The sequence below is a fragment of the Symphalangus syndactylus genome, chromosome 2 (genome assembly GCF_028878055.3).
Source record: "Symphalangus syndactylus isolate Jambi chromosome 2, NHGRI_mSymSyn1-v2.1_pri, whole genome shotgun sequence".
Classification (NCBI taxonomy): domain Eukaryota; kingdom Metazoa; phylum Chordata; class Mammalia; order Primates; family Hylobatidae; genus Symphalangus; species Symphalangus syndactylus.
In genome coordinates, this window is record NC_072424.2 from 21,887,364 (window position 1) to 21,911,585 (window position 24,222).

At 39.2% G+C, this 24,222-nt stretch overlaps 1 protein-coding gene across 2 annotated transcripts; it reads right to left on the bottom strand.

The window, feature by feature from the left end:
- Window positions 1-231: 231 nt before the first annotated feature.
- LOC129465686 (pancreatic triacylglycerol lipase) lies at window positions 232-23,028 on the bottom strand. Of its 2 annotated transcripts, none has more exons than XM_055248080.2 (13): window positions 23,003-23,028; window positions 22,824-22,869; window positions 21,519-21,673; window positions 20,490-20,612; window positions 17,762-17,896; window positions 15,160-15,271; window positions 13,688-13,807; window positions 13,476-13,595; window positions 12,854-12,972; window positions 9,096-9,225; window positions 7,808-7,916; window positions 6,686-6,850; window positions 232-352 (listed from the first exon to the last, which is right to left on the bottom strand). In XM_055248080.2, exons 2-13 carry the CDS (start codon window positions 22,867-22,869, stop codon window positions 289-291), a joined length of 1,398 nt encoding a protein of 465 aa, XP_055104055.1. In that variant the 5' UTR covers window positions 23,003-23,028; the 3' UTR covers window positions 232-288. The 2 variants fall into 2 exon arrangements, with proteins under 2 accessions (XP_055104055.1, XP_063489281.1); XM_063633211.1 differs by lacking the exon at window positions 23,003-23,028 and adding an exon at window positions 5,196-5,211 and having other exon boundaries at window position 352; window positions 6,699-6,850; window positions 21,504-21,673.
- Window positions 23,029-24,222: the final 1,194 nt, after the last annotated feature.

Here is a 24,222-nt window from a genome sequence, read left to right on the forward strand (position 1 = left end):
TCATTTTGGACACAGAAGACTGCCTTAAGTGACCAGAATGGCATAAGGAATATTAATAATGAACATGATGACAGTACCATGTAAACAACATTCTTAAGGTCAAATATGCAGCAAAATTTAACAGTCATTGGTGGTTCTTTTGACCAACTCCAAATTTTGGATTTTAGTCACTTTATCCAACAGATTCACTTGAAACAATGGAGGTTTTGGACAAAAGAAACAGGCATGTCATGCATCACCACTAGATTTTATTAGAAGTCAATTCATTGGTCAAATAACAGTAGTCTCCTAACACGCTGTGAGGGTGAGCAGAACGTCCTCCCTGACGGTTTCTGGACTACAGAAGTTGAACCTGTGGAGAAAAAACAACACAAAGTTACCTCCTCTTCCTGGCACACAGCTGAAGTGTGACAATGAAGACAACCTCTTCCCCCAACCTCCCAGTCTGAGGGAAGGGCACACCCTGTGCTGGAGACCAGACAATGGCCGAGGCAAGACCTCTTCTACATAAAGGACTGAATTCTTCTTTCCAGTGTTATTTTCTGGTTGCGCAATAACCAAGAGAGAAGCTGTCAATAGACACCCCAAAGAAAAAGAAAGACTCATTTGTCATGAGCAGTCACTGAACACTTAGCCCATGTCAACCAATGCAATTAAGGAACGGCAGAGTCACCATCATAAGAAATCAGCCCAGGGTGTAAAATCTAATTTCTGGTGTTACGTTGGCTTAACCATTATTTTAATTCAATATTTGAATAGAAATGACAAACTTTTCTCATTATGACTGAACAGTATGCCTTCTTTTCGTGTGTACATCAAAGAAAAGAAAGGAAGGAAGGAATAAAGAAAGAAGAAAGAGAGAAAGAAAGAAAGAAAGAGAAAGAAAGAAGGAAGAAAGAAAGAGAAAAAAGAAATAAAGAGAGAAAGAAAGAAAGACAAAGAAAGAAAAAAAGAAAAGGGGGGAGGGAAGGGAAGGGAAGGAAGGAAGGACAGAAGGAAGGAAAAGAAAGAAGGGAGGGAGGGAGGGAAGGAAGGAAGGAATAAGGGATGGGCAGAGGAAGGGAGGGAGGGAGGAAGGGAGGAAGGAAGGAAGGAAGGAAGGAAGGAAAGAAGGGAGGGAGGGAGGGAAGGAGGGAGGGAAAAAAGGAAAGAAAGAAAGAACAGGCTAAATAATACTTAGGATGCTTTGGAATATTTTTCTTTAATAAAATACCTTACCATACGTAAACTACTAGGCACAGAAAAAAAGTGCTCAGAAAGTGTTTTTTTTCCCCTTCACGCTCACTTCCTCAATGACTGGCAGCCTCACAAATAGGAAATTAAAGGTTAAAACTGTTATCAATCAGGGACACAAGGAATGAAAGGCACCAATATTTATATATGATTAAAAGTGACCTGAATTTGTTTTGTAGTAGTTCAGAATTTTGTAGAGTCAAACTTCCTGCATAGAAATTCAGAAACGGTACCTTAATTTAATTATCTATAAAATAAGGATAAGAAAACTATCTACCTCATAGGATATACATTTTTGTTTTAACAGCTTTACTGAGCTTTAATTTATCTGGAATAAACTGTACATATTTAAATCGATACGTTTTCACACACACGCAACACACATACACCTCTGAAACCCTCACCAACATCAAAGTTATAAACATATCTATCATCCCCCCAATTTTCTTTCTTCTGCTTTGCAATTGCTTCTTCCCATTTCCTCCAATATTCACCCCTCCCAGGCAACCACTGCTCTGCTGTCACTATAGAGTAGTTTGAATTGTCTGGAATTTTATATAAATGGAATCTAAGGTGTATGCACTCTTGTCTAGCTTTTCATTCAGTATAATTATCTCAAGATTCATCCATATTGTTGAGTGTACCATTAGTTCATTCCTTGTTACTGCTGAGTAATATTCCATTGTATGGAGAGACCATAGTTTGTTTATCCATTCCTCTGCTGGTAGACATTTGGATTGTTTCTAGTTCTTGGCTGTTACAATAAAAGCTGCTATAGGCCGGGCACGGTGGCCCACACATGTAATCCCAGCACTTTGGGAGGCCAAGGCAGGTGGATCACCTGTGGTCAGGGGTTCGAGACCAGCCTAGCCAACATGACAAAAACCAGTCTCAACTAAAAATACAAAAATTAGCTGGGCATGGTGGCGCATGCCTGTAATCCCAGCTACTGGGGAGGCCAAGGAAGAAGAATCACTTGAACCCAGGAGATGGAGGTTGCAGTGAGCCAAGATCGTGCCACTGCACTCCAGCCTGGGTGACAGAGCAAGACTCTGCCTCAAAAAAAATTGCTGTAACTATTCATGTACAAATCTTTTGTATAATCATATGTGTTCTTGCCTCAGGGGTAAATATCAAAGACCGAAATCACTGACTCAGCAAAATGTATGTTTGGCTTTTTAAGAAACTGTTAAACTGCTTTCCAAAGCAGTTGTATCATTTTTATATTCCCATCAGCACTGTATGATAGTCCTTCACAAGAGTTGGTATTATCAATCTTAATATTGGCCATTTAAATAGGTGGTATCTCATTCTGTTCTTAATTTGCATTTTTCTAACGATTAACAGTGTATCATTTTCTGTTCTTTCACGTTGAGAAATCTATTTGTGTTTTTATATTTAAAGTGCATTTCAGGCTGGGCACAGTGGCTCATGCCTGTAATCTCAGCACTTTGGAAGGTCGAGGTGGGTGAATCACTTGAGGTCAGTTTGAGACTAGCCTGACCAACATGGTGAAATCCCGCCTATATTAAAAATAAAAAAATTATCTGGGAGTAGTGCTGCTGCCTGTAATCCCAGCTACACAGGAGGCTGAGGCAGGAGAATCACTTGAACCCAGTGGGCAGAGGTTGCAGTGAACCGAGATCGTGCCACTGCACTCCAGCCTGGGTGACAGGGCAAGACTCTACCTCAAAAAAAATTAAAAAGTGCATTTTATATAGCCAGAATACAATTGAATATTGAGTTTTTAAAAATACAGTGGGGTAAGTTTTGTCTTCTAATTGTGGTATTTAGATCATTTTTATTTATTTATTTTTTTTTTTGAGACGGAGTGGAGTCTTGCTCTGTCGCCCAGGCTGGAGTGCAGTGGCGTGATCTCGGCTCACTGCCAAGCTCCACCTCCCGGGTCCATTGCCATTCTCCTGCCTCAGCCTCCCAAGTAGCTGGGAATACAGGCACCTGCCACCACGCAGGCATGGTGTATTTAGTAGAGGCGGGGTTTCACCGTGTTAGCCAGGATGGTCTTGATCTCCTGACCTCGTGATCCACCTGCCTCGGCCTCCCAAAGTGCTGGGATTACAGGTGTGAGCCACCGCACTCGGCCCCTTTTAGCTCTTTTTATACTCTATTTTGGATTATATTTTATTCCATTTTATCTCCTTGTTTGGTTTACTTGCTATCATCCTTTGTTTCATTATTTTAGTGGTTGTTTCATTATTTGTTTCATTATTTTAGAATTTATAGCGCATATTTTTAACTTATCACATCATACCTTCAAGAGAAAGTACACCAATTCACAAATGGTATAAGAACCTTCCAATAGTATATTTTCAGTTCTCCCTTCCAGCCTTTTATGTCATTGTTATATTTTACTTATACATGTATTATATACTCCCAAAAATACTGTCATTATTTTTTAAATAGTCAATTTATTCAAAGAGAATTTAGTAATAAGAATTAAAAATATTATGTATTTATCGTGTATTTCCTATTTCCTGTGTTCTTAATTTCTTTTAGTGAATTCTTTTCTACCTGGTATCATTTTCCTCTGCCTGAAGGCCTTCCTTTGACATTTCTTTTAGTGTTAACCTGCTGTTGAGGAATTATTTCAGTTTTAAAAGTCTTTATTTCATCTTTGTCTTTGAAAGATATTTATGGGTATAAATTCCAGGTTAACAGTTTTTCCTTTGCATACTCTGTCATTTCACGGTCTTCTGGCTTGCATTGTTCCTGATTAGAAATTTGCTGTAATTTTTTTTCTTTACTCTTCTAATGTCTTGCTTTTCTCTGCTTTCAATATTTTGTCTTTATAATTGGGTTTCAACATTTTTTTATTTGTGTAAATTTAAGGGAACAAGTGAAGTTTTGTTAGATGGATATATTGTATAGTGGTAAAATCTAGGTTTTTAGTGTAATCACCTGAATAATGTACATTCTACCTGGTTGGAGCATTTTGATTTTTATGTGTATTGGTGCTGTGCTGTTTTCTTCATGTTTCTTGTGATTTTCTTTGATCTGTTGGTTTATAGTTTTCACCATGTTTGAAAATTTTCAAGGTATTATTTCTTCACATATTTTTTCTGTCCCTTCTTTGTTAGGGTCTTCAAAGACCTAACAAAGGGTCTTATTTCAAATAAATAAGCCTTATTTTTATTGTCCCATGGATCACTGATGTTCTTTTAAAGTTATTTTTAAGATTTTTTTCTATGTATTTCATTTCAGAAAGTTTCTATTATGTATTCAAGGTCATTAACCTTGTCTTCTATAATGTCTAACCTACTGTTAATTACATTCTGTGCATTTTTTGTTTGTGACATTGTATTTTTCATCTCTAGAAACTCAGTGTGGGTCTTTTTCTATATAGGTTGAGCATCCTAAATCCAAAAATAAAAAAATCCATTCCTGAGTGAAGTAACTCAGGAATGGAAAACCAAACATCGTATGCTCTCACTGTTATGTGGGAGCTAAGCTATGATGACGCAAAGGCATGAGAATGATGCAAAGGACTTTGGGGACTTGGGGAGAAGAGTGGGGGGGGCGAGGGATAAAAGACAACATATATGGTGCAGTGTATACTGCTCAGGTGATGGGTGCACCAGGATCTCACAAATCATCACTAAAGAACTTACTCATGTAACCAAATACCACCTGTACCCCAATAACTTATGGAAAAATAAAATATATTAAAAATAAATAAAAAATCCAAAATGCTCTGAAATTTGAAACTTTTGATTGCCAACATGATGCTCAAAGGAAATGCTTATTGGAACATTTCAGATTGTGGATTTTTTTTTTTAATTTTTGATGCTCAACTGGTACGTATAATGGAACTATTCCTAAAGTCTAAAGAAATTCAAAGTCTGAATCACTTCTGATCTCAAGCATTTTGGATGAGAAACACTTAACCTGTATATGCCATGCCTTTACTGACCTTTTAAGCAAATGGATACAGGCTTAAGAACTATTTTTTCTCCTCTGCTAATGTAACATCTGTGTCAGTTTTGGTTTGGTATCGATTGATTATTCTCCTCATTATAGGCTGTATTTTTCTGCTTCTTTATATACCTGGGAATCTTTGAGTCAAAGTCAGATACTGTGGATTTTAGAGTTTTAGGTACTTGATAATTCTGGATCTTTATAAATATTCTTGACCTTTTTGTTCTGGAATGCAGTTATTTGGAAACAGTTTCTTTACACATCTTGGTCAATATAGGTAAATTATTTTCCACTATAAAGCAAGACCTTCTAAAATACTCTACCCTGTGTCCTTTGAATTATAAACTTTTCCAGCTGCTTGGTGGAAACAAGCACCATTCCCAGTCCTGCAAGAGTAGGGGGACTATTTTCTCTAATCCATCAAATGGATATTTCGATGACCTCCAGCTGGTTTGTTCTCATACATGGGCCAATCAGTACCTTGATGAATATTCAGGGGGACTTTTCACAATCTCCAGGATTGTCCCTCGGCAACTCTCTCCTCTCTGGTATGCTGTCCTATGAAATCTACTTCCCTGGATCTTCTAATTCTTAGCTCTGATTCTTTAACTTAAGGAGTCCACTGGACTCTGCCTGGGTTTCTCCTCCCTGTGATACATCCTGGAAATCTCTCGGAGCAGTAAGCTGGGGCAATTGCAAGGCTCCATCTTGTCTGTTTTTGTCTCTCGGGGATCACTATCCCTTATTCCTTGATGTTCAGTGCCTAGAAAACTGTTTTTTCATATACTCTGTTTGAATTTTTTGGTTATTTCAGCCAGGCCAGCAAATCTGGGCTCTGTTACTCCATCTTTGCCAGAAGCAACGTCCCCTCATTTGGTTTTTATAAGGATGGAAGGATAGAATGACAGAAGCACAGTGCTTGCCCCAGAATTTGGCCTAATACTCAGAAATACTTGGTCTAGTATTGGTATTGTTATGATTATCATCAGATCACCTTTCCTGGTAGTTCACCATGGTAGCTCACCATCATTTGGCTCCCACACACTCCAGTCCTGGTTGAAACCAAGGATTATCTCCTGGACCTTCGTTTTCACTAAGAAGACCAGTGATTTGGAAAAGCCTATTTATATTCCTTGATACGTTCACTGTGTTCCTAGCAACTTAAACAGCAATTAGGTGAGCCCGGGAAGTTGGGAAGATGCACACAAGAAGCACTCACATAGCACAAAGCACAGCTGCCAAAGGAAACATTCCCCTCACCTTAGAATCATGAAGCCGGTTTCTCATTCTAACATTTAATTTGTATCAGCTAACACGTATTTATCATGAATTGATCAAAGCTGTTTCCTAAAGTTCTACCCTTTTTCCTAAAGAAACAGAAGGCATTAGGAAGGAACTGTAACTAGGATGTAGGCGATCCCCTGTAGGAGGTTTCACTTAAATTAGACTTTTAGTGGGAAAAGAACTATAAACACAGACTCGATATTTCACATATCCTGGGATTTTCATTACTCACTGTTTTCCAGCACTTGTCTCCACTATAATCTTGGATGCTCCCACTCTAGGTAAAGTTGGGTTGATCACATTGTTATACCAAACAAATTTAACCTTCTCCAAGTCCCCAACCTCCACATCTGAGTCAAATTCATTGGAATGAGTACTATCTGGTTTGAGAGTGCCCCTAAGGATTTAAGAAGTTAACAAAAACATACATGAGCATACATATAAATATACACATATATATTTGTGTGTATGTAAGTGTGTGTAAGTGTATGTAAGTGTGTGTATGTAAGTGTTTAGAAACATAAATACATTTATGTTTCTAAGACCAGCTTACAATGCATTTCTGGCTAAGGTGATTGGCAGTACATTTGTCATTCTAACATATTAAACAAATTCAGACACGCATGCTAACTCAGTGGTAGTCCATTTGCCATGAATATCTCATATTAGTCACCTTTACTTTAATAAAACTTCAAACATGTATTAGTCACAATTCCCCCACAATTTAATAAATGATGAGAGTATTCCATCATCTTTTCACGTATGTTTTGTGGGCAGACTAATTAATTACTGATCATAAATCAGATGCCAGTTATCAAAGCAAACATGAATGGTTTTATCAGGAAATAGCATGAAAATATTTAGAAACCGAATTCTGAATAGTATTAAGGTGTAAGGATGACATAATTTCTTCCTTTTTCCTTATACATGTCAGTACTCTACTGCTATATAGTAATGAATAGACAAATTCTTATGTTGATGACATACATTATACATGTGCAGTATTCCAACATTAAGAAGCATTGGCTGGCCACCGTGGCTCATGCCTGTAATCCCAGCACTTTGGGAGGCCTAGGTGGGCAGGTCACCTGAGGTCAGGAGTTTGAGACCAGCCTGGCCAACATGGTGAAACCCCGTCTCTATTAAAAACACAAAAATTAGCCAGGCGTGGTGGTGGGCACCTGTAATCCCAGCTACTCGGGAGGCTAAGGCAGGAGAATTGCTTAAACTCTAGAGGCAGAGGTTGTAGTGAGCCAAGATTGCACCACTATACTCCAGCCTGGGCGACAGAGTGAGACTCCAACTCAAAAAAAAAAAAAAAAAAAAAAGCGTAGAGCAATATTATTTTACTCACTTGAAAATTTCATACTGCTTAGAGTTTCCTTTATTTCCAAACAAAGAAACTAGTATGTGTCCTGTAACCTTTTTTCCAGACAGTGTGACAGATACCTTATACCTCCAACCTGCAAGGGAGAAAAACTGCAGAATGTCAGTTTGGAGATAAAAGACACTAAAAACAAGTTAATTTGGATCCCACTACTGCCGAGTTTTGAATAATTTATTTATAATTGTGTGTGTGTATGTGTGTGTGTATGTGTGTATGTGTGTGTATGTGTATGTGTGTACGTGTGTGTGTGCATGTGTAATTTTCTAATGAAATAGCCATAGATATTCCTTTATATGTGTTTAGGGGATAGGCATTAGGTAGTAGGGGCTTTGCAGATTTTTTTCAAAGTTAAGACAGATTTCTTTTTCAAGTCAAGGGACTAAGGAATACATTTAGTTTTCAATTTCCAACCTGACAATTTATCCTTGAAAGTTATAAGAACTTTATGTTAAAAGGTAGTTGTAAAATTGTGAACTGTGACATTTTTTCAGTTTATTTTCATAGATCACCAAATTTTAGAGTACTGCTATCTTTTTGTCTAAATATCTACATTTACTTTCAAAATTCTATGATTCAACTTTTCATTGCCTTTGGGAATATATTAATTTATGAAAACCAAAAGAACGTTTTCTTGGTGCTAGCCAATAGTTTGCCATTTAGAGATAGCCTGAGCAAATTGGGGAGGAGATAAAATTTGTCTTTAGTATTTAAAAAAAAATTGGTAACCCCACTGACTCTCATCCAAATAGTTTTCTTCCTCTATTATTCAGTAAAGAAAACCAGAACCTGTTCCCATTCCTACCACTCCTCCATCCTCTAATTCCCACCACCCATGGAGCCTACAATCCTAAACGTCTCTTAAATCTGTCAATGTCTTTCCATTCTCACGACCTCTGCCATTCTGCCGTCTCTCTCTCCTAGATTACTTTTCTGCTTTTACAAAAATCTCAGAATTTTGTTCAGTGAAAATTTGACTGAATATAAAGAGGCTGGAGCAGAGAAAACCTTCTGAATTCAGCACCAGAATCAAATGTGAAGAAATTCATTTTTGCAGCATTAAGAGTCCAGGACCCAAACTCTGTTCTGCCCCCCTAATTAGCTATTATCACCTTGAACATAGCATTGAGCATTTTTCCACATTGCAGAGGGGATGTTTAAAGCTTTTGTATAGAAGAGCAAGTATGCACATTTTCAGTGGACATAATAATAAAATATATAGCAATAAGAATATAAGATACAGAAAATAGAAACTTACGTGCAAAATTACTGGCATCACCAGTGTCTAGATAAAATTTCTGGCCCACATCATTTGTTTTCCCAGGATACCTATCAGCATAGTGACCCATCTGTGGGCAGCCTTCACTTGGACAGGGGAAGCACTTGTTCTAGTGAAAACAAACAAATGGTGAATGAAGATGCCCTGTCTTTTAATTGTGTACCATATTTCCTACACGTTGTTGCTATTCAAATATTCTAAAGCCACTTCTGTTCTAATGGTAAATGGGGACTTTAATAGTGTCTCAGCAGCAAAGATTAACAATGCATTTCATTATTCACAACAGTAAGTCACCAACTTCACTGTTAAACAACACAATACTATAAAAATCATACGGCCGGGCGCGGTGGCTCACGCTTGTAATCCCAGCACTTTGGGAGGCCGAGGTGGGCAGATCATGAGGTCAGGAGATCGAGACCACGGTGAAACCCCGTCTCTACTAAAAATACAAAAAAATTAGCCAGGCGTGGTGGCGGGCGCCTGTAGTCCCAGCTACTCAGAGAGGCTGAGGCAGGAGAATGGCGTGAACCCGGGAGGCGGAGCTTGCAGTGAGCCGAGATCGCGCCACTGCACTCCAGCCTGGGTGACAGAGCAAGACTCCGTCTCAAAAAAAAAAAAAAAAAAAAAAAAATCATACAATGGACCAGGCGCAGTGGCTCACGCCTGGGCGACAGAGTGAGACTCCAACTCAAAAAAAAAAAAAAAAAAAAACGCGTAGAGCAATATTATTTTACTCACTTGAAAATTTCATACTGCTTAGAGTTTCCCAGCACTTTGGGAGGCTGAGGTGGGCAGATCACGAGGTCAGGAGATCGAGACCATCCTGGCTAAGATGGTGAAACCCCGTCTCTACTAAAAAAATGCAAAAAAATTAGCCGGGCATGGTGGCGGGTGCCTGTATTCTCAGCTACTTGGGAGGCTGAGGCAGGAGAATGGCGTGAACCCAGGAGGCGGAGCTTGCAGTGAGCTGAGATCACACCACTGCACTCCAGCCTGGGCGACAGAGTGAGACTCCATCTCAAAAAACAAACAAACAAACAAAAAATCATACAATGGGCTGGGTGCAGTGATCCACAGGCTGAGGTGCGTGGATCACCTGAGGTCAGGAGTTCGAGACCAGCCTGATCAACATGGTGAAACCCCATCTCTACTAAAAATGCAAAAATTAGTTGGGCATGGTCGTGGGCACCTGTAATCCTAGCTACTTTGGAGGTTGAGGCAGGAGAATCGCTTGAACCCAGGAGGCAGAGGTTGCAGTGAGCCAAGGTCACGCTATTGCACTCAAGCCTTGGGCAAGAGAGCAAGACTCCATCTCAAAAAAAAAAAAAAAATCATACAATGAGAGAATATATGTGTATGTGTGTGTGTGTGTGTGTGTATGTATATCTATCTTCTATCTATTTTTTCTCTTTTGCCTAATTTCCTCCCACAACATTCATCTACTTACAGCTAGAATTTATTTTAGAAAGATTGCATAAGTAGAACACAGGTTATAATCAGCTTCTGATAAACATAATAGAATTTATTAGGAGAGCAATAGGCTCAAAAGTCAATTCTTTTTTTTGTTTGTTTGTTTGTTTGTTTGTTTGTTTGCTTGAGACGGAGTCTCGCTCTGTCACCCAGGCTAGAGTGCAGTGGTGCGATCTCAGCTCACTGCAAGCTCTGCCTCCCGGGTTCACGCCATTCTCCTGCCTCAGCCTCCTGAGTAGCTGGGACTACAGGCACCCGCCACCATGCCCAGCTAATTTTTTGTATTTTTAGTAGAGACGGGGTTTCACCGTTTTAGCCAGGATGGTCTCTATCTCCTGACCTCATGATCCACCCGCCTCAGCCTCCCAAAGTGCTGGGACTACAGGCGTGAGCCACTGTGCCTGGCTTTTTTCAATTGTTTTAGCTCATGTTTAGCATATCAAGCCCTGAAGGATTCGGATCCCGGAATTTTCTCTATGTGAAGAGAAAAAGACCCAGCTAGCCTAAGGCTTACCGTGAGGCTGATACCTGGAGAAGACATATTCGTATAGGAAAATACCCCTTATTTCTGGACCAAGGACTTATGGGAAAAAGAGATAGAGAGGCAGGAACCAAGCTGGCAGGACAAGTGTCCCAATTCCCACTATGAGGGGCAGGGCTACTCTACAGTAAAGGCAAGTGGCGGACTCCTGGCTCAATGGACCATATTATGGGCTTATCACAGTCCCAGGGTTGGCATTCAACAAAAGCCAGGTGTTGCCTAAGCCAGCCAGGAAGAAATGGCCAAAGCTCTCTGAGGGTATTGTTAGAGCCAGAAGAATAGACAAGCCCAAGAGGTCATCTCTAAATACAGCAGTGTGCCCATCAATAAAACAGGCAAGGCTATTACCCAGAGTCGAAAGGAGCCCAAAGACTTTGCACCCATGGACTCCCAATTCATTTCCTCTGCTGAACGCACATTGACCACCACCACCAGATCACCTGGCCCCAGCACTCACTTGGAGAGAAGCTTAGAAGGGAGTGCAAAGGTGAAGAAATCTGCAAGACTGAGACATTTTTTCTTATACAACTGCTGAGTATCACTTAAAAGAACTGTTTATATTGTTGAATTAGACTAAGTTTTAACTGGATGAAACTTGAGGCTTTCGTGTTTGCTTCTTTAATTTTTCCCCCATTACTTATTGTTAGGTATTGGGGAAGAAAATAAAAATAAAATTAAAATAAATAAAGAGGAGGGATCTTCTGTCTCATTGCCTATGGAAGCTGTAGTGTGAATAATATATGTACTCCTTCTCCCATAATAGCTAACATTAATTGAATGCTATTATATTTTTTTGCTCTGGGCTAAGCATTTAACATATGTATTCTCATTAAGTCCTCTCACCAAATATGTTGAGTTTACCATCAGTATTTACATTTATACATGAAGAAACTTCTTGGAGAACTGTTTTGCCCAAAGATATTCAGCTATTTAATGGTGAAACCAAGATTTGCATCCTCTCTCTTAATCACTAAGGTATATATCCTGGGTTATTATGACTTCAGCTGGCACATTTGTTACTGGAGATTTTCTTATTAAATCCATAGGTTTTAAATTTTGATTTCAAAAATTTATGGTGCAAAGAAAAGTCAATTTTATAAAAAAAAAAACCCAGACAATAGATGCGTCATATTTGAGATCACATATAAAGAATTCAACCAAGAGGAAGCCACTACAGCACACATTGACCTATGTAACAAACCTGCACGTTCTGCACAAGTATCCTAGAACTTAAAGTAAAATTAAATAAATAATTCAACCAAGATATCAAGCGAATACCAAATAAGATGAAAACTCAAAAAAAAAAATCTTGGCCATTATGAAATTGCACAGAAACGTCCACATGTCTATAATTATATATTAATAGTTAGAAAGGTCAGCATTTAAGAAAATTTTTCCATGTTCATCAGCATCCTATAGATATTGTTCAGATTTCCATAGACTAATTTTTTGTTTGTTTGTTTAGGGTTATTTCTAAAACAAATTTGGACATTTACCCAATGCATACAAAAGTAATACAAATGAAAGTAAACATAGGACATTTCCATGTACAAGCTCATTTCTCTAAAGTGCTCTAATTTATCACTATTTAAATACATATAATTAAAGGCATGTGTAAGTTCGAAAGTATAAACATTCATTGAATGATGGCATGTATAGGAAACCATATTAGTCATGAGAAGTGACAGTCACAAAATTCTTTATGCAGAAGGTGGAGTCTACTTACGGCAGTGAAGACGTTGTAAGAGGCACAGGGGAATCCAGCAAAGCCATCAGGGTTGACGATGCTATCAGTGTAATATTTGTAGCTTCTTAAGTGATTACAGGCCGCAAAGTCTCGAGTCCCTTCGAATCAGACACAATTACACATCAAGGACAGATTTTATTTTTCCAAGTTAACGTCATATTCAGAATATAGTTGTTGAATAGATTTCTCTAATTAGTGTGAGCTCATGCAGGCATGCAGGTCACAGAACAAAGTCATTTGTAAAGTATATTTATGATTTGTGATGTAATCAGAAGTTGAGTACTGTTTAAGATTATAATACATAATACTGTAATTAAATGAAAGGTTTAAAATACTGTAGAAGAAAAAGATTGGTTTAAATAAATAAAAGCTCATTCCCTGAATTAGGTGCTCAGAAGTTGACTGAAAATACGCTTTCTTTCCCAGTCTCCTCATGCCCACTTATCCCAGTGAAAACCTACATCTCATGGATACAATTAAAAGTCTTTTGTTATATAAAATGTGAGACCTGTACAATTCCAAAGAATTTAGCAAGTTTAGCAAAACAAAATACAAGCTTTACCCCAAGAAGATCTCTCTGTACACATAATAGATATTCTACCTTCCCAGATTCCATCTATGTCCACAATCTGAGAGAGAATGTTCTTTTTACATCCCGGCATTTCCACTCCTCCATTTGGAAAGAAATCTAGGTGGCCCACAACTTGGCTCATTCCAAACCCTGAAGAATCATAAAAATACATGACGGTTTATGCTAATGTATATAGACTGAGACACTATAACACCCTTTGGGGGACGGGTTGAGGAACTCACCCAAATTGGGGACTATGGGGGCACCATCTGTGTGAATTACATCCACAAATTGGGCATCGCTGGGGTCCAATCGGACTAATTCAGGTGTGCCCTGAAAGCAAGGTTCTGCTGGGTCCAACCCTAAAGTAAAGAGTATGTTTCACGAATTACGACAAGTCCTGAGTACAAGTATTAAGAGGAAAATATGAGTTATGCATGGAAAGGGATGAATGAGTTCTTCCTTACCTGACCATTTGCTGAAGAGGAATCTGCTTCTGGCTGTTTGCTTTAAAGTGAATTTTCCCCCAAACCAAACAATATGCCTTTCCTCATGGCTGCAAGTCACTGGGAGAGTCTTAGTCACTAGCAGCAGTTACAACAAAAGAGGTAGACTCTGGGACACACTGGACTAAAAACCACTCAGGGTAAAAGAGTCCCCATTAGACTGTGAACTCCCACAAGGACAAGGACCTTGGCTTCCACAAATGTCACTGAGACCACAGGTGTGCATTGCACAGCACCTGGCCGAGAAGCCTGTGGGAAAGAAACATTTACAGACTATGGAAAAGAAAATCTTATGCAGATCTCCCCTTCAGCAAATGAACAGATAGGCATTCCAGATTATCCCAAGTCCAAATACAGCCGACTTATCCCAAGGGTTAAAAAGAGAATCACCAAGTCAGAGACAAAAAGGTTGAACATAGATGGAAGAGGAAAGTGGTCCTTCCTTGAAATAATCACCTCTCAGATCCAGGATGGTAGCATCTTTCTTATAACCTTACAGAGGTTTTAGAACCTGGGTATCCAATATGTGAGCTCACTGGCTGAATGCAGCCAGCCTCAGGTTTGTAAAATACTATTTGTTATCACATTAGCAGCACACAGAACTGGCAGCCCAGGGCACCCTGACCACCTTTTCCCTGACAACTCTAGGGTTATGTTTGAGGTTTAAGCACATTAGCAATTGCTAATGAAACAGAATATAATTAGTTATACAAATTTCAGCTCCTTGGGTTTAATTATATTCATCCTACTATTTATGAAATTTATTCTATTCACGAAACTTGTCCTTTGTGAATGTCGGTCAATGGGGAAATAGACATGAATAAAATCTCTAGATGTCCTTAATTCACATTTTAGTCATGTGTAATATAAATATGTTAAACAGAGTGCTGTAGACCAAAGATTGGTATCAATGAAGACTTTACAAAGCCTCAGAACATAGCGATTTCTGATCATGGGGTCCAACTCAGAAAATGTGAAAAGGTAAAACATAGGGTTGCACCAAATTTCCATCTTGTATTTCCTTTTAGACCACATACAGGCTGCATTTAGTCTAAGTTTGTAGCTTTCTTTCTTTCTTTTTTTTTTTTTTTTTTTTTTTTTTAAGGCGATAGGAGTCTCGCTATGTTGCCCAGATTGGCCTCAAACTGCTGGGCTCAAGAGATCATCTTGCCTCAACCCCCCTGGCATCTTTCACTGTTTTCACCAACCTGTGATGCGTCCTATGGTCCCATTGGTTCTCCTTCCAGCCTCCCCAGCAGCGTGGGCACCCAGGCTGTGGCCAATGACGTGCACATTGGAAGGTGAGTAATCGAACGCCGACTGTCGGAAAGAAAACCTTTTCAGAATGTTTTCAAGTACAGCCATGAGTTGCTTAACAACAGGGATATGTTACAAGAAATGCGTCATCGAGCGATTTCATTGTTGTGGGAACATCATAAAGTGTATTTACATAAACCTAGATGGCTTAGTCTACTACCTACCTAGGCTGTGTGGTACAGCCTGTTGCTCCTAGGCTACAAATCTGTACAGCATGTTACTCTTCTGTGTACTCTAGGCTACTGGAACACAATGTAACTAGTTGTGTATCCAAATATATCTAAACCTAGAAACATACAGCAAAAATACGGTATAAATGATTTTAGGCTGGCCTTGGTGGCTCACGCCTATAATCCCAGCACTTTAGGGGGCCAAGGTGGGCTGACCATCTGAGGTCAGGAGTTCAAGACCAGTCTGGCCAATATGGTGAAACCCCATCTCTACAAAAATAAAAAAATTATCTGGGCGTGCTGGTGGGTGCCTATAATCCTGACTACTTGGGAGGCTAAGGTGGGAGAATCACTTGAACCCGGGAGACGGAGGTTGCAGTGAGCCGAGATCGCGCCACTGCACTCCAGCCTGGGCCATACAGCAAGACTCTGTCTAAAAAAAAAAAAAAAAAATTCTGAAGTGGTACATCTGTAGAGGGCATTTACCATGAATGGAGCTTGCAGGACTGGAAGTTGCTCTGGGCGAGTCATGGAGTAAGTGGTGAACGAATGTAAAGGCCTAGGACGTTACTGCACACTGCTGAAGACTTTATATACTGTGCATTACTCTACATTCAGTTCATTTAAAATATTTCTCTTTCTTTATGCAATTTTTATTTTATTTTATTTTATTTTTGAGACAGAGTATCACTCTGTTGCCCAGGCTGGAGTGTAGTGGCGTGATCTCAGCTCACTGCAAGTTACGCCCCCTGGGTTCACACCATTCCCCTGCCTCAGCCTCCTGAGTAGCTGGGACTACAGGTGCCCGCCACCACGCCTGGCTAATTTTTTGTATTTTTAGTAGAGACGGGGTTTCACTGTGTTAGCCAGGATGGTCTCAATCTCCTGACCTCGTGATCCACCTGCCTCGGCCTCCCAAAGTGCTGGGATTACAGGCGTGAGCCACCGTGCCAGGCCACAATTTTTATTTTTTTAAACTTTTAATTTTTTGTAATAACCTTTAGCTTAAAACACACTGTATCCCCGTATCAAATTATTTTATTTCTTTATATCTTGATTCTATAACCATTTTTATGTTAATTTTTTAAACTTGTCAAAATTTTTTGTTAAAAACTAAGACACAAATACCTGCATTAGCCTAGGCCTATACGAGGTCAGGATCATCAATATCACTGTCTTCCACTTCCACATCTTGTTCCCTGGAAGGTTTTCAGGGGCAATAACATGCATGAAGCTATCATCTCTTATGATAACATGTCTTCTTCTGGAATACTTCCTGAAGGATCTGCCTGAGGCTGTTTTATTTTTTTTAATAAGTTGAAGGAGTATACTTTAAAATAATGATAAAAACTGTGGTAAATATGTAAACCAGTAATGTCATCATTTATTATCATTATCATGTATTACATACTGTACATAATTATATGTGGTAGACTTTAATATAACTGGGAGTGCAGTAGGTTTGTTTATACCAGCATGACCACAAATCCGTGAGTAATATGTTGTGCTATGGTATCATGATAGCTATAGGTCACAAGGCAATAGGAATTTTTTAGCTCCATTGTCATCTTATGGGACCCATCATATCTGAAGTCCATCACTGACCTACACATCCTTCTGTGGTGCATGACTGTATTGCAGAATTCATGAGGGGCGCAGAGGGAGAACCTTCAAAAACCTCAGTGTCAAGAAGATACACTGCCTTTCCAAAGCACTTGACTTCCATGTTTTTTAAAATAGTTATAATGAAAAATGGAAATGGGTTTAACTTTTAATCTGGTGGAAGTAGGGCTGTATTTTGTTGTTTTACTATGGAGAGAGAACCCTTAATGAGCATGAAGAGTTGTTATCCAGAGATGATGAAGCAAGTATTTGGATTAGAAAGTAAAAATAAAGACAATTATTTAAACACATTCAAGCATAACATTTTCTGTGGTTTTTGTTACCAAATGAGGTTAGCTTGTTATCACCGTGCTTCTCTTAAGAAAGCAAAACTAAAATCAAACAAAACTAGATTAATCTTAAGGTTGACATTGGTAATAACTAGTAAAATTAAAACAAATACTCATGGAATTTATTAAAAACAACCTACCAATTGCTTGAATAAGTTAAATTAAAAAAACTAGTTTATTAACATAATGGGTTATTGATGAAACCCAAAGCTAGATTTTTTTAAATTTTTCTTTGTAACCAAGGGAAACGTCATATCTGAGTAGAGAAATGTCTTTATCTGTGATTAAATCTAGAGGCTTTTTTTTTTTTTTTGGAAAGATAATCTGGAAAACCATGTGTACAGGCTTTTATACAATCCAGGGGTAATTACCTGAAGAACTTCAACAAAATATGCCACTTCTGCTCCCACAATCCTGATGTTCTGCGAGGCTTGTGTGTATCCAGTTCGGGAGCCACCTTTCCAGTCCACACAGATACAGTTCACACTTTCCACCTGGAACAGATTCTGGTGGAAGGGGCACAATAAACAGATAAATAATTCAAGATCTTTATTAATTACTGGTTAACATATTGAAGGACTAGGATAAATTCCCTCCTTGACCGACACGATATCATTTTAACCTCAATGCAATTGACAAAACTTATAGTCTGTTATAGATATATAATCTCTGCTAAAGTTTAACATCATCTCCAAACTGGAATTTGACCATAGAGGGAACTGGATTCTTGGGATTTCTACTGTAGCAGATACAGAGACATTTAATTCAAGAAAAAAATGTATAAACTGTATAAAATGTGGTATAATGTGTTGTTCATTAGGTCATCCTAAATGCCATAAGACTACGTTGTCCCTTACTAGAATGCACCCAAGGACATTGTTTGCCTTGTCCACTGGTGTAGCCTCAGTGTCCAGAACAGATTCTGGTACACAGTAGATGCTCAGTAAATATTTAATGATGAATGAATGAATGAAAGACAATGTTAGGACCCCTTATATAAAGGTAATACGTTTTTCTGCAGTGGAAAGACTAATCAAATTTTTTGGATGAACGTGTTTTATTGTACATCACTAAAGAGTTAGTAATATTTCACACGAAAACATTGCCTACCAGATATCTACAGAAAGCCTTGTTTGATGGCATTTAATTATGGCTTCATGGAGGTCAGTTCTGGAAGGAGTTCTGTTGCCTGAGTGTGTTTATGTATAGCCTCTTTTTTTTCAAAAAGAATTTGAGAATAGGCTGGGTGCGGTAGTCACGCCTGTAATCCCAGCACTTTGGGAGGCCGAGGCAGGTGGATCATGAGGTCAGGAGATCGAGACCATCCTGGCTAACATGGTGAAATCTCGTCTCTACTAAAAGTACAAAAAATTAGCTGGGCCTGGTGGTGGGCGCTTGTAGTCCCAGCTACTTGGGAGGCTGAGGCAGGAGAGTGGCGTGAACCCGGGAGGCGGAGCTTGCAGTGAGCAGAGATGGCGCCACTGCACTCCAGCCTGGGTGACAGAGCAACACTCCATCTTAAAAAAAAAAAAAAAAAAAAAAAATTTGAGAATAATGGAACAATCTTAGAAATCATCTCCAACTTTTCCATTTTCAAAAGGAAAAATCCAAAGCAGGGAAAAGATTTGCTAATCATATTTAGCTAAGGAGAGAGTCAGGACTGGACTGTAGAACCTTTATCCTTCTAGTTTAAACCACTTGTTTCTGCATACCAATGCAATAGTTCTGTCAAAGCCAAATCAATGCAAAACAAAACAAAGCAAAAACAAACCACAATTGCCTTTGGGATCTTAGAAATAAATTGCATAGCCATATCAAAGGAAGCTATATTCCTTTTGAACGGAGAATAACATTTTTTTCTTCACTGTTGTATAAAAATCTATTACTACTCTCCCTCCAGTAATCAGCAGCTTTAAATTATTTTGGAGGACAAGTTGTGGTTTTACTGCTTGTGTTTAAACTTGGGGAGTGTGCAGACTCTAGAGTGCTCATCTGTCTTCAGGATCAATGGATAGGCTCTGGAGTTGACTCATTCTGCCCTTGGTTTGAGCCAGAGGCAGAACCGAAACTGTGGGCTTAGGAGGACCTTTGTGTCTTTTTTTTTTGAGACAGAATCTCGCTCTGTCGTCCAGGCTGGAGTGCAGTGGCACAATCTTGACTCACTGCAACCTCTGCCTCCCGGGTTCAAGCGATTCTCCTGCCTCAGCCTCCTGAGTAGCTGGGATTACAGGTGCATACCACCATGCCTGGCTAATTTTTTTTATAGTTTTAGTGGAGACGGGGTTTCACCCTGTTAGCCAGGATGGTCTCGAACTCCTGACCTCGTGATCCGCCCGCCTCAGCCTCCCAAAGTGCTCGGATTACAAGTATGAGCCACCACACCCGGCCTGTGTCTTTCTTCTTGACACCCCTGAAGAAAAGACTACTCCCTTTGTGCCACAGCAGGTCAAAGAAATTTGATGAATACATGAATAAATACTTGAATAAATGAATCAATGGTAATGTTCCTCAAGCACTAGCATTACTAGGAAAATTTATTCTATTTGATTTTCTGTCTTTTCATTCTTCTTTATGACAGGGCATATAGCCAAAGGCAAATTAAAGAAAATAGGATCACTGCTGTCGAAACAACAGAAGCCAAAAATGAAAACCTACACTGTTTTCCAAGTTATTGCTACTAGAGGAGATCAAAGAGTAGCAAGTGAAAATCAAAGGAAAAGAATTCATTCAGGCAAAATGACACCTCTTGGCTCTTCACATAAAATAAAAAACTAATGAAAAAACAGGGGCCTATAACCAGCTAGTGTGCATCAGCATGAGAGCGTCTGTTGCTAAAATGTTGAAACACCTCCATATCAGTTACTAAATAACCACTGCCTGGATCCACCAAGTGCTTGCCAGCCTCATTGCTCTGACCATCCTAAACCCCCTCTTCCCACCACCACCTCTTTGACCTCTCCTAGGAACTCTAGGCTCAGCAGGGGTCTGAAGATCCTCCAAGACCTCCAAGCACTGTCCTCATTGGTCGGGGCCAGTGCCTTACGGCTGTTAATTAGCACTTTGGAAACGACCTTTCCTTGAGAGATGACCACATCTCACCTTGCATATATTGACCAGCCAGTCTTCTTCTCCCTTGTCTATGAATCCATGAATAATAAAGCGAGTTTTTCTATTTGTTTTGAAATTGGAGCCACTGATGGTTGATGAATCTGCGACAAGTTCCTGTTTAGACAGAAAAGTGTTTCATGTCAGTTTCCTATAGTAACCAATAGAACCATTTGTACATGGAGAGGGGCAGTAAGTAGAAGACTGCTAGGATTCAGGATCCTTCTGAATAATGATTCTCCCATGACAACCACAGTATTCACTATCATCACCATGTTGCCATTTCCCAGTCATCACAACATGTTTGCCATTGTCCAACTTGGGATAACATGTCTGTTATAATCTTGGTGGTAATGATCTTTTCTTCATACAATGGAAGGCTTTGTGTGTGTGTGTGTCTGTGTGTGTGTGTGTATTTTTATATATCTTTATCTATATAGAGATACATATATATAATGGGTGATTACATAAATATGTAATATTGGGAATATTTATATACTTTATACATATAAATATAGCCCTATGTTTACAATATTTATTAAATGTTATAGAGGAAGGACAAGAATAATATGAAGTTAATGAACCTTTTATAAACAATTTACATTAAGTAATACCTAAGCTCAGTGCCCTGAATATCTACAAAGATGCAAATTTCACAGCTGATTTTTTTCTCTTAAGAACTTGAATACTCAGTATCCTTATTACATAAAACAGGTGGAACTTGGTTCTTCTTCTTTTTTTTTTTTCAGACGGAGTCTTGCTCTGTCGCCCAGGCTGGAGTGCAGTGGCGTGATCTTGGCTCACTGCAAGCTCTACCTCCTGGGTTCATGCCATTCTCCTGCTTCAGCCTCCCGAGTAGCTGGGACTACAGGCGCCCACCACCATGCCTGGCTAATTGTTTGTATTCTTAGTAGAGATGGGGTTTCACCGTGTTAGCCAGGATGGTCTCGATCTCCTGACCTCGTGATCCACCAGCCTCGGCCTCCCAAAGAACTTGGTTCTAAACACAGTGATAGTTCTTACTTGAAAGTTGTTTGGGTTCTCGTTAGTATATAGGAGGAAGCGGGTGTTGACATCTTTTGGATCCCAGGGCAATATATGGAGGGGTCTTTCCACAATTCCTGACCATGGGGAGTCATCACTGAAGCAGCCGAGTCTTTCGTAGCAAACTTCTTTTCCTGCAATCCCCCAGAAGGATATTAGTTTTACAAGCATGCTCTTTTTAACGATCTGTCTGCCAATATATGAGTTAAATTACACTGTGTGGTAGACTTCCCTCCTCTACTACTCTCAACACCCTCCTAGCCACACACTCACAAAACAGCTTCAAAAGACAACACAACTATTCCAGACAGGCTGTTGTTCCTCAATTCTACCACATGGATCACTTCACTCCCCTTGTGTCTCTGCCCAGTCCCAACGTGGGACTCCTTTTAGCCTCTAAACTCAGATATCTTCCTTGGGCTATAGGTGCTCAAGAAAGGGACAGCACTGTGTCCCTAAGCCTTAACTTCTTGTAGCCACTGTTTAGCTGTGGACTTTGAAAGGAGAGCTTAAATTTTATGGAAAAGCCAAAACCATATATCCCCATCCTTGCTGTACTGCAGGTCATCTTCATTCCTGTGATGAAGAGGCTATTCACAAACAACTAAACAAAAATTCCATGGTTTAACACAACTCTAGGCTTGAATGTCACTCCATAAAAAAAAAACCCAAAGAAGGGTTCTCTTTTCTAAGGAGGATAAATCTAGATTAATGGTAGGAGTAAGAGTAGTGGCTGTTGTGGGGGCTGCCTTTCTCAAAATCTTACCATGTGCCAGGTGCTGGGCTGGATGGTTTACTAATCTGACCTAATTCTCACAATAATCCTAGGAGATGGGGAATCCGACTCTCCCCATTTTGCAGACAAAGATTCTGAAGCACAGAAGAGTTAAGAATTTTGCTCAGGGTAATACAGTTGTAGGTGGTGGTAGAGCCAAGGTTCAAACTCTTAACTTGACTTAATGTCAGGGTTGCTAGATTTAGCAAATCAAAATACAAGTAAATTTGAATTTCAGATAAATGATAATGTTTTAGTATAAATTTGTCACATATTTGTTGCTCGTGGGAAATATTTGTTGTTTATCTGAAATTCAAATTTAATTGGGCATCTTAGATGTTTTCTGACAACCCTACTCCACGTCCCTGTGCTCTTATGCATCTCCTGTGCTTTACTCCTTGAAGTAAAGCTTCATGTTATTACTGCAGCCTGAATTCAGCTGCCCTAGCCCTCTTGACCGTGTTGAAAGGTGAATCTCTCCCAGCTCAACATTTATATTTTTTTCTTACCTGCTACTGCTGCCAGCAGCAGTGAAAGAGTCCAAAGTGGCAGCATCTACACGAAATTAAAAACATGATTGAGTCTGGCTAAGTTTTTAAAAGATCGGCAAGTTTTAGTTCATTTAGACCTGTCAGGGAAAATGGATAAATTCTGATCATTAGGCCTGGAAAACACGTTCCCTACTCACCGTGGCAGTTCCGTCAGGTTCCACACACAACCGGATAGCAACAAAAGGTTCTTTTATAGGCGAAGCTTATCTTTTTGAAACCATGGAAAAAAGGCATGCAAAGAAAGTCCCAAGGATGTGTTTCTAATTTTAATCATAGATAAACAAAGGTTGACAGAGGAGATAAAGTTTTCCATAGTTTTGTGGGAAGATGAGAAAGGTGGTAGATATGTGATTATGTAAAGCTCAAAATCACTTTAATTCCATTATAGTAAAGGTTCTATATAGTAAAGGTTCTAGTCTTTCTGTCCCTTTTCAAGTTTACAATTCTCTGTGCATGTCTGTGGGCATGTGTGAAACTAAATTGTTTTCACAGATTTGATAACAGCAGTCTTAAAAACAAATACTAACAGCCTACCAGCTCTTGCCATTTTTGTATAACCTTGCCTTACCCTCAAAAACAGTGAAATAGAATCAATCCTTCAAGAGAGTTCATACCTTCTGGAAAAGCATTTGATTTGTTGTTTTGATAGTCCATAGAACTGATTTATTTCTCAACAATATCATGGAGGAAAGAATAAATAAGCTAAGAAAAGGAATTGGGGGTACTGCCAAAAGCATAGAGGCAGAATCAGTGACCCTACTATCAGACGAAATGATGAATAAATGGAAAAAATATGATTCAACTTCGAAGAAAATGGTTCAGAAGAAATAATCTGAAAGAGAATTGTTTGATGGAAAATAATTGGGATGTTTTCAGTTAATGATGGATTGCTTACAATAAATGTTAAAAAGAGTACAATGTGATACCATAATTTTAAGAGACCAGGACCTTTTAGCCCGAAACTGTCACAGCTATACACTGAGTTGTTGAAATTGTCACATTCATAGGTCAAAAGTGGTCAAAAATAATTCAATCCCCTGGAAAAGTTTATAGGTATGGAGAAAAGCGGCAGAATTATTGTATACAAGGGAAGTTCAAGGAAGTTTGGCAAGGGAATTGTTAAGATAAAGACAGAAGGCAAAAGGAAGGATCCATGGATGGACACAATTGCAAATTCCCACCTAATCTTTCAAATATCAGCCTTTCATCCCCTCCTCAGGCAGTCTTCCCCAGCCATGGTTAAGCTGTTTCCCTTGTTCCCTCTAACGAAGGTTCTCTTTAGAACTTCTCTCACTTGAGACTGATCATTTGTATATTATAAACTCAGAGAAGGCTGGAATGTTCAGGGCCTTGTTGT

Excerpts from the sequence above, each read along its gene's own strand:
- LOC129465686 (XM_055248080.2), bottom strand. The coding sequence starts at position 22,869 with ATGCTGCCACTTTGGACTCTTTCACTGCTGCTGGCAGCAGTAGCAG. Across the intron at positions 7,917-9,095 it reads TGATGCCAGTAATTTTGCAC|GTTGGAGGTATAAGGTATCT; the intron begins GTAAGTTTCTAT and ends TCTCCCTTGCAG. Across the intron at positions 6,851-7,807 it reads AAGCAGTATGAAATTTTCAA|GGGCACTCTCAAACCAGATA; the intron begins GTGAGTAAAATA and ends TTAAATCCTTAG.